Here is an 18,447-nt window from a genome sequence, read left to right on the forward strand (position 1 = left end):
AGTCAATCTCCCATTCATTTTTCCTCTTTGTGTGAACACAATATCTCAGAACATCCAGACCTGCAGTCAATACACCTGACTGCCTGGATGCTGGCCGGATGAGCACTACTGATAGAGAATGCTCCAGGCAGTTCTTACCCACATCAGGAAAGTTTCCACTAGAAGTATCTGCTCTGCAAATGGAAGAGGTTTCCATATGGGCAGCCCAAAACAACCTGAGTTGGTTGAAGCCCAGATTCCAAAGATCCTAGACTACATGCTGCTCTTGAAACAATCAGGACTTGCATTAAGCTCTCTGAGTCCACTTAGCAATATCAGCATATCATACACCAGTTCAGTTGCATTCACTTTTCTTACACTCTGCAGTGTCAAGATTCATCAAGGACCTTTTTCATGCCTACCCTCCATTTAGAGACCAGACTGCTTCCTGGGACCTCAGTGTGATTCTCCTGGTGACTCCCTTCAAGCCTCTATCTTTCAAAACATTCTACTTTGTTGCTGTTACATTGGCACAAAGTCTATGAGATCCAAATCCTTATAGCTGGACCATCTGTATTTTACAGGGACAATATAGTAATGAGACAACACCCTAAATTAATTCCCAAGGTAATCTCAAAATACCAACTGAATCAGTCACTTACCTTACTGGTCTTCTTTCCAAAACCTCTCTTCTGCAGGAGAAAAGAAACATCACACCTTGGATGTCTCCAGAGCTTCTACTTTACTACCTAGACAGGACTAAACCTGTCTGGCTCTCACTGTCTCTTTGTGGCTGATTCGGGTGTATAGAAAGGCCTGGTGATCTCTCCACAGAAACTTTCCAAATGAAATACAGTGCATTTCCATCTGTTACTAGATGCCCTCCTTCCCCCCAAACATTAGGACACAACTCCACTGAAGTACAGGAGACATCATCATTGGCCTGCTTCAGAAATGCACCAGTCTTACAGATTTGCAAGTAACCCACTGACCTTTGTTAAACGGTATGCATTTGACATGGCAGCCAGGGCAGATACCGAGTTCAGAAGAGTGATGCTACAGTCTCTGTTTCATCTGTGGAGACTCCTCAATCCCACTATCTCAGGAGAATATTGCTTACTAGTCACCTACAGTGGGGTCCATACTGACACTTACTCAAAGAATAACAAACTATTACTTACCCTACTGTAGCTGGTTCTTCAAGATGTTGTAGTCAATGTGGCTGCTACAACCCACCCTCCATCCCCACTTCAGGAGTTCTTGGCAAACACAGGCTTTGAAATGCAAGGGAACTGAGGGAGGGTTGGCGGTCACCCCATCCTGTGCGCCTTCATGTGGGAACACGTGCAGTTCTGATAAACACTGCTCGCTAAAAGAATTGGGTTTTGCATGCATAGGGCTCATGCGCACCTACACTGGGATCCTCACTGATTACAACATCTTGAAAAAACACAGTTTCTGTAGGATAAATAACTGTTCTTTCATTTCAGAGTAGCAGCATCCGATGAAGTGAGCTGTAGCTCACGAAAGCTTATGCTCAAATAAATTTGTTACTCTCTAAGGTGCCACAAGTACTCCTTTTCTTTTGTTCTTTCCTGGACCTTGTCCCCCAAACACACAGATATCATCGTCATTTTGGATCTTTGTATTACTAGTGTATCACGGATCTGCTATTTATTAATATGAACTTGATCTTGAACTACATATGTTCAGATTTATGATCCACATATCAAACCATTACTACTTATGGCTTATTGGTCTGTTTGAAATGGCAAGTGTAATCTTGGAGTATATCTGTGGAAGAAACAAGGGATGAGAATTCCATTTTATGGCCTAATAAATATCTATTTTTAAGCCCTCTGGTTCCTATGTATGACAATAGGCCCACTTTTTATTTTGACTCATCTTTTTTTAAAAAAATTTTGTTCAACTTTTACAAATGAATTTTGCAAAAAGTTAACTCCTCAACATTTCACACTGTTAATGGAACCAAGATGTCAGAAAATATTACAACATAGGTTGTATATTAAAAAGTTGTGCTATGTGTATAAAAATTTAGTAACAGAATTCCAAAAAATTCTTAAATTCTTAAATTATTATGATTATTTTATTACAGGGGATGGAGTGCTAGATCTCTCTACAAAGAAAAGCGCACAGCTGGAAGAGTCAACATATGATCCATCATCATCTGAAAATTCAGTGTCTGGGTAAGCAGCATTTAATATTTTTTTAATATTTGTAAAAGGAAACACTGAAAAAAATCTCTTCTATCAAGGCAGATTATTTTTTATAACATATTTGTACAGTATATACTGACACACAAATTCAGTTTATATTTTGCTTTCCTCAAGAGTTTCACTCATAAGTGTGTGTCTATGTATATATCATTTGTTTCATTGTCTTTTTCTTTTCTTTCTGTTAAAGAAAAGTTATCAGAACAATCACCAAACTTTAGTTCATGTTACTAAAAATGAACTGAAAACTTAATTACATAATACAAAAGAGTAGGACAGTAGAAGAAAACATAAATTATTATTCAAGGTTTTATTTAGGAAACTTCCATTTTGCACAGAAATATAACATCCAGGTTATATTTTAAAAATATCCTTCAGCTAACATGAACAAGATAAACAGCTATTATCCTCAATATTTCTCAATGAGAGAGAGAGAGAGAGAGAGAGAGAGTTCCTAATTGTTATACTTACATCATGGTTTTGCCTATAGTGTGTGGTGGCAAACTGCTAAATATGTCCATTCAGCATTAAAAACTAAAAATGTTGTTTCATGTGCTGAAAGCTACCATTACATTAACTGAAACAAAAATAGTGAAATACATTGTTCTGTTGGATTTTGTTATAATTTTGGCATCTTCCCATCCACTAGCCATAGCAGGACCCTTTTTGTCACCTGTACATCTTACAAAATAATTTGTTCCAAATAATACATTTAGCTTTATTTGTTGAATTGTGTAAAATTGTGTTATGTTAATCTATTAATATGAACAAGGTTTAAAATTATTTATGATTTTATAATTAGAAAATATAAATAGTGATTAGAATTTTAAAAACTGAGTTGTAAATTGACAAAATGGGACTTACTTGTTAATACAGCACTTTATCTTATGAATGTAGAAAAATTAGTCCTGTGGAAATCTGGGGGTTTTGTGTTTGGTAATGTACCTATCACTGCAAATTTTCTATAAGGGGGTTGACTCTTTTATTACTTGTTTAGCGGTAACGTCACGTTTCTACTAACAAAATCTCATTTAGGATTTGGGTACTTAATGGAATGTTAATTGCATAACTAAAATTATAAGTGTTGCTCTGCAAGCATGTATCAAAGGGAAAATAGCAAACACATGAGAATATTATCAAATACTGAACTAGGATTTAAAGTTCTTGGAAGGGCTGCTGTAGAAGCCACCGTATGATTTTGACACATTGTAGCATTTTACTATGATAATAAGTAACTACTACATCTCAAAGACTTAAAAGTATCAGAAGCAGTGATGTTACCTAAGCAAGGAGTATAATAAAGGAGTGGACCCTTCCCTTCCATAGCTGTGTGAGAGTCTCTCATACATCAGTTTACCATCGTTTCATTCCATCCATCCAGGAGACTACACAGACACAGAGAGGACTATGTGGAAAGAAGTGCTGAGTTTGCAGATGGTTTGCTCTCAAAAGCTTTGAAAGACATTCAGTCTGGAGCACTGGACATAAATAAAGCAGGCATACTTTATGGCATACCTCAAAAAACTTTACTTCTCCACTTAGAAGCCTTACCAGCAGGAAAGCCTGCACTTTTTAAAAACAAAACTCGAGATTTCAATGATAGTTATTCATTTAAAGACAGAAAAGAAACTTGTGCAGTGCTGCAAAAAGTAGCCTTGTGGGCAAGAGCTCAAGCAGAGCGCACAGAAAAAAGTAAACTCAGTCTACTTGAAACCTCAGAATTAAAATTCCCAACAGCTTCCAGTTACCTCCACCAGTTAACTCTACAGAGAATGGTCACTCAGTTCAAAGAAAAAAGTGAAAATCTACAATATGAAACTTCAAATCCTACTGTACAGTTAAAAATTCCTCAGCTAAGAATAAGTTCTGTGTCCAAACCACAATCTGATAATGCTGGTCTTCTGGATGTCATGTACCATGTTTCCAAAACCTCCTCAGTCTTAGACGGATCAGCTCTTCAAAAACTGAAAAATATACTCCCTAAACAGAACAAAATTGAATGTTCTGGACCTGTAACTCACTCAAGTGTTGACTCCTACTTTCTGCATGGGGACCTCTCTTCTATATGTCTTAATGTTAAGAATGGAACAGTTGATGGAACATCTGAAAATACAGAAGATGGTTTGGATCGCAAAGACAATAAACAACCAAGGAAAAAACGTGGCCGTTATAGGCAATACGATCATGAAATAATGGAAGAAGCTATTGCTATGGTAATGAGTGGGAAAATGAGTGTTTCCAAAGCACAAGGAATTTATGGGGTACCTCACAGCACTTTAGAATACAAAGTTAAAGAAAGATCTGGAACACTGAAGACTCCACCGAAGAAGAAACTTCGATTACCAGACACTGGGTTATTTAATATGACAGATTCAGGGACTGGCAGCTGCAAAAACAGCAGCAAGCCTGTGTAGATTAATTGTTAGCAAATTGTTTGGTGTGTGTGTGTGTGTGTGTGTCTGTCTGTCTGTATACACACACACACAAGAAATACATATGCTCACACTGACAGAAGACATGAAATTATACAGTTCAAAAACCACATACATGCCTTTTGAAAAGTAGTTTTATTCAGGGTTTTCACTGTGGACGGAATTATAGAGTTCTCCCTTAATTCTGATAGTGTGTATTTAATAAAATCCTTGTATAAATAGGTGAAAAAGATTCAGGTTTTCTTTAGTAGTCAATAGCATAAAATGTTTGGGGAAAACAAGTATTTGTCATGTGAAGCATTATTTTTAGTTGGTAAAGAACCACATTAGCCATTGAATAAACCATCTTATTATGGAAATACATGACCCATGGTTTGTAAACTTTTATACTTCACAAAATACTTGCAATAGGTTGTAAGTAGTTCAGAATACACAAATCAAGGGATTATTTTTCTTTTACAAAGTTAGTTCCTTACCAAGGAAATGGATATGTGAAGTATTAGTAGGAGGTAGTACATTCTGTGGAAGAAAATAAAAACATCATAACTAGATCTCCAATACAACTAGAAAAAACCAAAACATTTCATTAATAAAAATGTGTGATAGCAGACATAAAACTGCATTTTTATCATTTTAAGAAGAATTTTGTTGTTCATTTAGCAAGAAATTGGTGTTTACAAAATATACATTTATGAAAACTGACAAATTACTGTAGCTATAGAATTATTAAATATGAAAGAAGATGGAATACTAAGTATAAAATAAACTTAATTATTAACCTAATTTTCCTTTTTAGTTTGGAGAATAAGATAACTTCTAAAGTTTAAGAAGAAAGTTGGAATGCAACTTAGAGCATGTTCATAATGTGCACAGAATGAGCTTGAGAATGGATATTAAATGTGCTGGTTAGTTAATGTTATGACTACTTTAAATTCATTTAAGGATTGTCACACTCCTTATATTGAAAAACAAAAAACTCACTGTAACTGTAATGTATTTGCTGCTGTGACATTTCAAACCTTTTCAGTTTATCAAAATGAATATCAAGTTTTCATTTTGGTGGGCCGATACACTATTGTTTTGCTAATAACCAAATTTACAGTTCAGGGTCTTGACAGATTCACAAATATTAAACAGTGAAGCTGTTTTGAACTTTCAGTAGTATAAATTCATTATAAATTTGGTAGAAGCTAGGCAGTTCATTTAAAATATGTGACTTAATAGAATCTAAGAGAGACTAGCTGTCTTCAGATTGCAGTTTTTAAATTAATTTCCAAGTATTTACATTGGATTTTAAATAATATGTAATTTTGGTGGTGTAATGTCATAAAGCATGTGTCTACATAAGAATGAGTACTTGCTTTATACATTCAAAATTAAACATCTGTGCCCTTTTTCCAATTAAAATTTAGGTTTAGATTGCTTTTTCTAAACCAAATCAAACATATCCAGAAACACTTACCCTTTTTTCTACTTTTTGTAAATTTTCTCACACACATACATTGTCAGACATGTTTTTTGCTTAAATTTGCCTTTGTATAGGCTGAGTATCCTATGTGAATGTAAGAATATATTACACGTGTAGGGCCACATCATGTAATTGACTTTCAAAAGAAACTTGAACTCAGTGGGGAGTTTCCCTCAAAAATTTATGGTAAAATCTAGCTCTTGGCTATTAACCTAATTACAGGTAATTTCTTATTTTTTAAAATAAATTAATCCATAAGAAGTTAAGTGAAACTGCACAACCACCAACATATCAATCTTTTGGTCTCTTAGATCTATAGTGTACCCTCTTCAACTATTAAGGTTTACTTGCATATTAGAAAAGAAATCCTTCTGTAAAAATAATTGTATCTAATAACAAGTAGGATACATATAAGCAGATGTCAGGGTCATCGTTGATTTTTAAAGAATTAAGCCATATTTTGTGAGGGCCAGAAAGATGAATTTGTTGATGTATACTCCCCAGTGGAAAACAAAATTAATAGTACCTAAAGGTTTCAAAATCTCTCTTTATACAGAATTTTACTTGCAGAAGTTTTGGGGGCTTCAATACATTGCCTAATATTTGTACCACACTAAAAAATTTTTATTCCTCAGACAATATTATAAATTGAGTCAGAAGTTTATATTGAAGGCAAGTTACAGTACACTTTTTATATCATTTAAAAGATGACCTGACCAAAAATTGACAGGATTCATAAAATCAGGGATCATTTTACTATTCACTTAACAGTGATCAGTAGTTTTATATGTAATATTATAATTAATTTTCAGCATTTTAGTACTTGTATTTATTTATTTTTTTGGTCAGAAATAGTATATTAAAATATTTTTTGATAGTTTATAGATGATGCTCGACCTGTAAGTGTTTAAAAAGAAACAGAATTATTTGTTTCTAATTATTAGATTAACTTTTGATTACACAACTAAGGAAAGGCAGGGAAATGTGTAGGTTCCCCTTCCCTAACTCCAGTGTATTCCATTTAAATGTCATTTAAGTTGTACCTTTGAACTGTTTTATAAATTCAGTTACCAGTCACTACTTCGTAATTGACAATTTCTGAAAATTCATGTTTCAGCAGACTTTTAAATGAAGGCGAAAGCAAGCCCTACATGCTTTCTACTTATTTGAATGTTTCTCAAGTATTTTATATTAAAAAACAGTGCCTCTGTTTTTAGAACTACTGCTCAGTAAAGTTGTTTAAACCATTTCTGGTAGCTAATGACAATTTTATATTAAATTGTATATTAACTTTAGTGAGACTGATTTTTTTTTTTTTTAGTTGTTTACAGTACAAATACTTGTATTTGTTTTTTAATTGCAGTATTTCCATTGTCGCAGTAATTTAGTAAAACTCTGTGGCTGCCTTGATTTTTTGACAGATTTTGTTAATAACTGATTTTTAGGCAATTAGTTATATTTATGCATAAATCAATTGCACTATAATTCATGAATTATTTATTACAATATTTTCTAATGAATTCCATGTATTTGTCTTGTGTTGTAAATGTACTGTAATTCTGTTTCCTCTTTGTGTTGTTATATACCTAAATCTGATTGTATGAATTTAATTGTTTAGTTAACGTGTTTCTACGTTGTAATTTGTAGTAAAGCACTTCAATGCTTTTGCACATAAATTTACAGCAACACTGATGTGTGATTGATTTTGCTCATTCAGTAAAACAAAACAAAAAAAGTCCATATACTGGCTCATTTGACTTACTCCTTAGGCACAAATTTACTATTAGTCTAATAAGTTCATGATAGAACTTGCTTTTGACAGTTATTGCTACAATGAACATATTTATAAAGCAAAAATAATTGTCACAAGGAAGACTGATTCTCAGAATATGATGGTCTGCTAATAAATTAGGCACACTTTAGAAAATTAAAATGTCCTAAAGTATAGGAGTCGCACAAAATTGTTTTATCAGTTTTCAACTGCAAACCGATCTGTATAAATTGAATGCTTATTTTACTAATAATCTGTTCAGAAAGCTTTATTCATTTAATTTGTTAAACTTTCTTCAGCCAATATATTTATTTATTAAATATATGCATTGGGGCATAGAAAAAGGGAGAACATTTATACAAATAATTTATATGGCCAGTAATTTTTTTTGTTCTCCCGTTGACTACTTGAAAACATTTTTGTTCCTCCCAAGTCCAGTTTCCTTTCTGCTCATTTCTTCATAGAAGCTGTAATCATGTTATAAAGCATCTCTGGAGGAAAAAGCTGAGGCTGGAACTCCGAGGGAGAAAATCTTGGTTAGAATCATAGAATATCAGGGTTGGAAGGGACCCCAGGAGGTCATCTATTCCAACCCCCTGCTCAAAGCAGGACCAATCCCCAATTTTTGCCCCAGATCCCTAAATGGACCCCTCAAGGATTGAATTCACAACCCTGGGGTTTAGCAGGCCAATGCTCAAACCACTGAGCTATCCCTCTCCCCAGTTCCTCTTTGATAGTTTCCTTGGGTTGGAAGAGAAAACAGATCTTGATATTTTATGTGTTAATTCTATATAAAATAGGCATCACACCTGTCCTCAAATTTGGTGGGTCACGATGTGATGACCCTATGCCTTTGTGCCAACTTTGACCCCCACAGATAATCGCCAGTTTCCCAATTGCTGCCCCTGGCACTGAGCAGGGGATCTCAGTAGAAAGGGTAATACAGTCCCAGGTTCTATTATAATTTCCACCGAATCTGTGAATTGCTTCACTTTGGCGGACAAGATGTGTTGATCCTCTTGCCCCTAACCCAACCCATTTCTATCCCCTCCCTCTGCATGAACCCTGTACCCACAGAACCTCTACCATGGAATTCATAAAAAGATGAAGAGTTCTGTGAAGACAGGAATTGTAGCTGCCGCTGCGCACAGGAAGGGGAAAGATTCATGTATGGCTCTACAGGGCTAGTAACCTGGACCTCTGTGTTTGACACTGCCACTTTTTGCCATGGGAATTACTGTGATACTATAGATTCTGGATAATGACGACACAACAGGATGAAAGAGAAAAAGAGGGGAAAGCATTTGCTGAAGCACAACTCTTTAATATTTAACGAAAGTGGTTGGAAAGCTATTAAAAACATGAAAGTTGAATGAATTCGTTTACAGATACACAAAATCCCTCTGTAGAAATGTTCATATCTCTTTAAAGTAAATGCTTTGTTTTAAACAGATTTTTAGGCCTATGACCTGAGCAGCAGCCAAGCTGTGCTCAACATACTTTAGTGCAGGGTGGTGCAAAGGTAACTTTTAACATTTTGCATTCCCCTGAACCTGGGATCACGTAGTCCATGGCATAAGTTAGAGCAGCATGAGCTGCATATGATTTTATAGGGCTGTTCTGGCAACTAAGGATCACTGGAGTATAGGGATGTCATACCCACTCTACTGATGGCCAGGAAAGGGGTGGTGTACAAGCAATAGTAGTGACTGTGCACACCTGAGAATTACTGTACACAGTGGGAAAACCTTCAGTGGCAAGCTCAAGGCAGCTTTGAGCTGGAAGACCTGGCCCATAACTTTGAGAGACCTTTAGGAACACTGAAGTTTCTTACACTAATGAGCATATATTTTCTTTAGATGGATGTTCTAGTATTCTTGATTCGTCAAATGTTTAAAAAAGTAATCTTATAAAGAACACTAATAGTCCATAATTGATAACGCATTTATATGCGTGGAGAGCATATAAAGACAGATTCCTGTCTGGAGGGTTCAGTTTATGTAGGTATTTTTTACCACACCAATCACGGTGAATTAAGTGCTTATCAAAGTTGTAATTTGATAGGTGTTTCTTTAAACTACAGCATATAATATTACTGAACAAACTATTAAATAACATGTTAAAGGCCTATTACTATGTTCAAGAATTTTTATTTCTATTTTTAAATTACAAAATGTGTTCCTAAATTTAAATAAAATAGAAAATACCTTTTATTTATTTATCTATCCAGTGTGATTACAGAAGTCAATTTTTAATCTCATTTTTCTATTTCGCTTTCAGTCTTGGCTTTTGTATTTTTGTTTGATTTTTGTTTTTGTTGTTTTTTTGGTTGATTGGTTTGGTTTTGGTATTTCAATAAATCTGATAAGTTGTTCTACATTTTATTATTGCTATAATTGGAGTTCCACATAAAATAAGGTTAGCTGATTGGGTCCTAAACTCACTCATGGTGGTAATATCATTACAGGCTCCACAATACAGTAGAGTTTCATTTTAGATGACAGATGCAAATAATTTTGTCTTTTCATGTCATTTAATTGAATTTTAATTACAAGTTCAGCTAATAACATCAGGATTCAGTTAGGATTTTAAGAGATAGTAGCATCAACCTGATGGTTCACTTTGAACACCTTCAAACTTTATATAAAATGTTTCAGGAGAGGAAGAAAATCACCAGGAATTATTAAGCATAGTTGATTGCTTTTATAGCATACAACTTAAAGCTTACCTAGGGCAATAATTTATACATACAAAACTATGCATGTACAAGTCTTAGTAAGAACGATGAAGTAATTTGTGGCTTTTTATCATTCAGACAGGATACTAGTTTGTTTACATTTGTTGAGTAATGAATTAATAATTTATATACATGGTATATTAAAATGTAAAATGTAAAACCAATCAAAATGAAATTTTGCCAAAATGGAGATTTAAATGTTGAAAATGATTGGCAAGAGGAATAGGGTGAATAGTTAGTGTCATGTTCAGAGTTTGGTGATATGTTTAAAAAATATATACTTTTCTAAAACAGAATACTTTTAATATTATTTGCTGCTCTTGCTATTGGTGCCAGTAAAAGTTCTGAATTATAGAGGATAACTATTTTATTTTAGTTACTATTCAACAGTGGTTTTTGTGTTTAGTTGAAGAAAGGTCTATTATTTCTACAATGGAACATTTTCAGCTTTTCATTTTAAATGATTGATTAGGTAAGTAGTAATTTTAGTTTTAATAAATTTGTGTTGAGAAATCAAGTAGTTAAGAAGATAGTATTTCATAACTGATTTTGTTTTGGTTGAGTATCTGAGAACAGCTATTTTGAAGTCTTATTTAGAAATAGACACTTAAGTTAACCTGATATTTAAAGGGATTCAGTCTCATTTGGTTTGCAAGTTACTTACTTCAGGGGTTCCTTTTTGTTGTCTTCTAGGTACAAAGTAAGTGTGTGTGTGTGTGTTTTGAGAGAGATGCAATGGAAGTCTGGCAGATTTATGCTACTGGGGTAAAAAAGGGAATCTATATCTTAAAAGAACATTAACATCAGTGATGGCTTCTAAAGTTATTTCTATGGCCTACTAAGGTTGAATGTCCTTTTAAACAAATTTTTCAAGTTCATATTGAACATCTTATGGGCTGTGCTGCATAACACATACAGTAAGGAAGGGATGGTCTTGTGGTTAAAACACATAATCTGGAGTCAGAGGAGAGGGGTTCTCTCCCTGTCTCTGCCACAAGCATCCACTGTGACACTGGACATTGGACAAATCATTTTACCCCTCTCCATTTACACCTGTAAAATAAGGATAATACTTACCTCACATGTTTGTTGTGAGGGTTAATTCATTAATGTTTGCAAGGAAATTTGAAATACTGGATGAAAGGTGCCATGAAGTAAATAGTATTATAATTATTGTATTTGAGAAATGCTGGATTTCAAACAATTTTTCCTTTGTCGAGTAAAATGTTTTTTTCACTGAATATTTTCCTACTTAACATGCTAGAAATATTGTACTATATATAACATACATATCAGCTGTAGTGAAATAGTTCTATTAGAAATTTGCAAATACGATAAATGAACTATGTAAAGGAAATGGAAATAATTTTTCCATGCCTTTTCAGGATTTCAGTCTTCTGTTTAACAGTTAAAACTGTAACATACATCATATTTTACTGTAATTTATTTTTTGTTTTGATTTGTTTTTGTTTTCAGTTCAACAGTTGGTGAAAAATCAGAGGAAGCAACTAAATTGGAAAAAGGAAAATCGGCACTAAACAAGGTTTTGGAATCTGTGTGCTCTTACCACTGGCAGCAGATTTTGGCTATTTTGAAATTTTTAATCCAAGACAAAAATGTTCCTTCACTTTGCAGTTGCCTGCAACCTCATATTATCCATTCAGAAATTCAGAACTCCCTCATTGAAGATGATATCCATGTTCCATTTTGTAGTTCTGATGGACATATGGTGACAAAAAGGTGCTGTTTACAAAATCAAAATCCAAACACTTGTTTACCATCTCTGTGTGTTTGTATTAAAGATTTGCACTGTTTGCCATGTCAGACTGTAGCTACTGGATGTATTAAGACAGTAGTAAATAAAAGGATTGCTCACAGTTGTAATCCTCATAGGTGCTATACAGGACAACTACAAAACTATAACAACAAGTACTCTGTGACGGCAGCAACTTGTACATCCTTTTCTTCAGCCGAAGACTATGATTTGTCAAACAGCATTAAAAGTTCTAGTAGATCTCGCAGCCCATCACCCCCTCCATTGTCACCTGTACAAAGTAATGAAACTGAAACATTGGAAGGATCACCTATAGATTTTCCAGCTTTAGACAACAAATTTGAAATAACCATTAATCAACCTCCATCTCTCTTGCCAGCAGAAGGAAGCAATAGAGAGTATGAAGATGAAGGTAAACTATGCAAAGGAAAAGGGTTTGGTTACTCAAATGAAACGCGGCTGTCAACAGATCAAGAAAGCAGCAAATGTGGTATAAATTCTGAAAAGTTTGAAAACGGTGAACATTCTGCCATTTTTCAAGATTTAATGGATCGTATTAATGAAAAATTAAAATCAATAGAAACTACAGATATAACAACCAATCTTGTAAAATTGTCTGACAGTGACAGGGCACCAGAAAATGATAATGTAAAATTGGGGGACTTCATAACATCTCTATTGCACGATGCTAAAGCAAGTGATTACTCTTTTATGGAGTTACTGAGCCAACATGATAAACAAGTGGAAAATAAAATTATCCAAACCAGATTTCGCAAACGTCAGGAAACTTTATTCGCAATGTATAATTCTTCTGATTCACCACTGATTAGGCGACAGTCTTTGCAAATCAAGAGGGAACTTGCAAGTCTTGATGAAACTTTTATAAGGAAAAAGTCAACTTTAGAGAGAAATGTAAAGAAGTCTACAAAAAAATGTGGTAAAATGTCAGCAAACAAAGGAGACAGTTACAACATGTTCGAAGACAAAGCTTTACAAAATCCTGACAATCTAGGTATGAGATGTCAAACTAAATCCATGTCTTTGCCAGTGTGTCAAGCAGAATCAATGGCACTACCTCTGAATAATTTTGAAACTAACTCTGGTTTTGTAGCATTTTCAGAAAACAACGTTACTATAGTAGACCAGACTAACTTTGCAAAAACACAAGGAGATTATGCAATTGAAAAAGAGCGTGATCAGAGCCCTTTGAAGGGGGAATATAATGGAATCTTGGGCAGAACTAAACGTAACATTGTGCCTCCTGGATGGTACTCTGTATATGTAACAAATGACTTTTTATGTAGAAAATCCTCCAAAACAAAAAAATCTCCTGAAAATTTGGAGAGAGATAATATCGTTAAAGATCTTCAAGCTGAAAGATCTATTGATGTAAATAAGATTGTAAGGAACACAAATCTACAAGTTGTTGTGGAGCGCTTGGAAGATACAATAAACATAGCCAAAAAGACTAAAAGTCCATTGTTGGATAGTTATAAAATATCCAGTACATTTGAGTGTGATATGAACGAAACTGCTAGGAGAGGCCTACATTTTAACATGGGTGAAAAAGGATGTGCAGGACAGAGTTTCCTCCCCCAGTCTCACTTGTCATGCAGCAATACATGCAAAACAGAGTGTGTGCCAACAAGAAAATACAAAGAAGTTCTAGATCAAGGACTTGGTAACAACCTTTTGAAATCTTCATCATCTGATTCAGGCAGATTGACTTTCAGTAATGGGGATGTACAAACAGGATCTGAAGTTGGGGAGAGTGCATCTCTCCTAGGTTACTCTAGCCCAATAAAACTTATGTTTGTCTCAGAGGTTAATAGTAGTGAAGGAGTGAAATATACTTTAACTGCTGCCAGTGCATCTTCTACAGCAAACACCAATCTTTGTTTATTTCAGAAGCATCCAGACACAATATCTGGAAAAAAATCTAAAACAAGTGATCTTGTTCATGAAATCTGCATTGGAGACTCTGGATATAATGGTAATGAAAGTGACAGTAAAGAGGAATCAAATTTTGTTAATGCTGAGACAATTGCAGATACTTGTGCAGCAGGTGAAACTGACTTAAATTATTTTAAGCAAAGTGAAGAAACTGTGGAAAAATCAAATAGTGGCAATGAACCTGTTTTAAAAAGAAAACCTGGTAGGCCTAAAAAAATAGGGCCTCAGGTTGTAAAACAGGTTAAGCGACCAATTGGACGACCTCCAAAGCCTAAAATAAACATGGCTGAAAATAGTGACCTTAGAAGTGAACCCACCAGTATTGGGAAAACCACCAAATCTGATGTAACAGTGATGAAAGAAGTTATCAGTAACAAGAATATTACTGTGACAGTTGTTTTTGGAAGGTCAAGAAGAACTAAAAGGCATGTTTCTGAAGGTAATAGCAATATAATTAATGCTATGCCTACACAACATGATTCCAATTTTACAAATGACTCTAGTGAACTGAGGCAAAATACAGAAACTGAAAGTGGTTTTGCAGAAATAGTAAAAGTCTTACAGAATTCTGCTACTGAAAATGAAGTCTCTGGGTCTGGTTATGAATATATTAGACCTATCAAGAATAATCCGCTGTTACCACACCTTTACAGCAATATCATACAACCAAATCAGAAGCCTTTAACTATCACTAGAAAGCCTGGTAGACCAGCAAAAGTAAAAATCTCTGGCATATCAGTGACTGTTAATAGAGTTTCACCTCAGGAAAGAAAAGTAAGTATTAGTGGCTGCCTGCCTCCATTACAGCAACAGCATGTGTTAGAAAAAAAAATATCACAAGAGAAGAATAATCAACCGTGCAATAAGATGAATGAAATAAAGAACGTTCAGAATGACACTACCACGGTTTCATCTGTGATTACTACAGAATCAAGAAAACATGAAATTCCTTTGAGGCATTCTGTTAGAGACAGAAGACCATCACTGCATTTCTTACATTCATTAGCATCTTCTAGCACATTTACTTGTAGAAGTGCCTTGCTACGTAAATCATATAAGCTCCGTTTGAAAAAAGCTAAGGATCAAAAGGAAAAACATATGCAATCAAATCTGAGGATAGTATCCAACGATACCTCAGAAACTAAAAATCCAGGGAGTGAAGAAAAGGGTTCAGAGGTAAATGAATTCAGGTCTGTTAATGAAATATCACTGGATCCCATTTTTTCATCAAATCCTTCTCTCAGGTGGTGGGCTACTTCCACTTCACGTGACTCTTTGTTGGAAGAACTAAACAATAGATTTGAACAGATAACTAATACCTGGTTGCAGGTGGGTGGAAATGAATTTGAAAAGCGTTTATATGAAAAAAGCCATCATGTTGAACAAGATTGTAGCATTAAAGTGTCAAGACCTTTGGACACCTGCCTTGTAGAACTTGAAGCATCACCTATAAAAATGCTTTTTCAGAAGAAGTGTAATATAAATGAACTTAGTACTTGGTTTATGCAAACAACAGAAACACAGTCCCTCTCTCTAGTGAGAAAGGCAAATGCTCGCAATCCTTTGGAAGTAATTAGTACTAGAGAGATGAAGATGGGAAGTAAACAATCTGATCTTAATATTACTCCTTTCAGAAAGCACTTTAAAAAGTTTGCACTATCCTCTCCTTCAGAGCCAGCTGGGAAATTACAAATTTTGCATAAAATGGTCCAGGCTCCAGTCTTAAATATGAAAAGTAATTTCACACTAGCCAGATTAAGAAGAACTGAATTTAAGAAGTTACAACATGACAGGTGGAGACAAGTGAAAAAAATGTATAACCATGGAACAGGTGACTGGAAATCTAAAAGGCGAAACTTAAGATTTTTCTGCCAAAGCCAGTTTTTTAAAAATACAAGTGGGAAAATCAGTGATGTAGTGTCCATGAACCAAGGAAAAAGTACAGTAAAAACCCAGCCCACTGAAATCTTAGAATCTCACAATAGAATCTTGTCAACTGGAACTGAAGTCAAAGATACATTTCTTCCACAGACAATAGAATTGTCGGACTTCAGCACACATCCTGGTTTAACAAATATTTTTAAATCACATTCAGAGATAAATGGAACAAGTTATAATAAAAAAAATGTTGGAAAAGCACAGAACCAACTTAAAATGAGTCAAAGTACATGGAGAGCCAAAACCTTTAAAGATTGTAGAATATTTCTGAGAAAACTCAACCATATCGAACAGCATAAATCATTTAAGTTAAACATTTACTCTCCGGAAGCTGTTGAAAATAGAAGCAATCAGACCTACACTGAAGAAAAAAGGCATTGTACTTTAAGGTCCTATTCTGGTAGGCAAGATGTATTAAAGGGAAAAGAAAAGGATGTGGAGACATGTAAGGGAACTAATCCTTCCAAAATGACTGCAATGCTGGATGACCAATTAGACAGCAAAAAATCAAACAAATGTGTAAATAATGAGAGCCCTGCTGCTAGTTCTGAAGTTCTTAACAAAATAAACATAAGAAAAAGACCACAATGGGAGACCACTGATATGAATATAAGAAAAAGGCATAAGAGACAATCATGCAGTACTGGACAAATGGTGAATTATTACTCAAAATACCAACTAGGTAAGTTTCCCCCCTCCCCCTCCACTAATTTTAAAATACTCATTTTAAAGTATAACCGAAAGAGAAGTAGAATAGCTGGAAACATTAAAATGTGTACTGTGTGGGTCAAAAATATCTAGTCTTCAAAAAGTAATATTATTGAACAGTTTATAATACCAAAAGCATAGTGCTGAAAGTCCAGTTAAAATTTTTAAAATACTTTGATTGAAATACAAATCTATAATAGGACTCATAATTAAACAGTAAGATATGATCGATAGTATTGTGTATTTCTGGGCAATTATTTACTAGAATTTCTGTGGTAGGTCCCGATTCGATGCCACTTGAAATCAATGAAAAGATTTCTGTTGATGTTGATAGATTTTATAGTGATCCCTTAATATACAAAACCAGATGTGGAGTGATCCTAATTAAGTGAGACATACAATAATCACACTGAAATGCATTTGCCCTAGAATGTTTTATTGCTATTGTGAAATGCAATTTGTACATAAGAAAGAACAGTAAGGTATTTATAGGGCATAATTGCGCAGGTTTGACGTTGTCATGGCCATAATATAGTTAAAAATATAGGGTCCGATTGTGAAATTCTTATTCATGTCTGTGAACCCTTACTAACATAAGTAGTCCTGTTGATTTTAATAATACTACTCAGGTGAATAAGTGCTCAGCAGAATAGTAAGGGTTCCACAACAGGCCCATAATTACAATAAAATGAAACATTTACTAACCTACAGTTATATTAGATTATCTGTCCAGGTAGCCCAGAAAAGAGACTAATTTAAATTATTCAAAACAATGAAGCAAAATCTAATATTTCTCCCCTTGTCTTTTGTATCTAAGAAAACTGTCCCTGGGTAAAGGCAAAATCTAATTTTAGCTGTAAACCGACACATTGAATGAAACTGTACATTGTTTAGAAAATGCAGCACAGAAAGCAACTGTGCTTTCTTGCATTATAAATAAGATAAAGAAGGAAAATTATGAACTGTGTAAAATGGTTCTTATGTCATGCTCACTTCATGTAATCCTAGTTCTGCAAAGGTAAATTTTCTACCTAAATTTATACTATCTTTTTTTCAGTGTGTGCTTAAAGTGCATTAATTTTGGAGTGCACACAAAAGAAAAAAATAACTAAACCCTCTCTTGCTGTAATACAGAAAGTTTGTATTCAAATTATATTTATTTCTGAGTTTACTTTTTTCTAATTACAACAATCTACAAAAAAATTTGCAACATACTCTCATGTTAGTTCTGCTTAAGACTAATTTTTACTGATAACTTTCCTCCTTTTTAGTTTGACATCTTTAGAAAATCTGATCACTATTTTAATATTGTTACATTATTTCATTTTAGACTTTTGTTACATTCTTTTTTTTTCTTTTCTGTTATTCATAGTGTCTGTCCCATAGCTGTTGGCATCCATAGAAAGATGTCAAAAAAAGCTCACTTATAGCATCAAAAGAAGCACTGATCTCA

At 34.3% G+C, this 18,447-nt stretch overlaps 1 protein-coding gene across 7 annotated transcripts in view; it reads left to right on the plus strand.

Moving 5' to 3' along the window:
- Positions 1-18,447, plus strand: part of LCORL (ligand dependent nuclear receptor corepressor like) — a 183,332-nt gene that overhangs the window by 144,644 nt on the left and 20,241 nt on the right. For 3 of the 7 annotated variants that reach the window (XM_074951622.1, XM_074951624.1, XM_074951623.1), the window contains exon 6: positions 2,096-2,186. In XM_074951622.1, coding sequence (XP_074807723.1) covers positions 2,096-2,186 — 91 coding nt within the window. Of the gene's footprint in view, positions 1-2,095; positions 2,187-3,594; positions 7,576-12,097; positions 16,969-18,447 lie in introns of those variants that run through there. The other 4 variants (XM_074951619.1, XM_074951618.1, XM_074951620.1 and 1 more) reach the window with 3 other exon arrangements.

Source organism: Natator depressus, chromosome 4 (genome assembly GCF_965152275.1).
Source record: "Natator depressus isolate rNatDep1 chromosome 4, rNatDep2.hap1, whole genome shotgun sequence".
NCBI classification, from domain to species: domain Eukaryota; kingdom Metazoa; phylum Chordata; order Testudines; family Cheloniidae; genus Natator; species Natator depressus.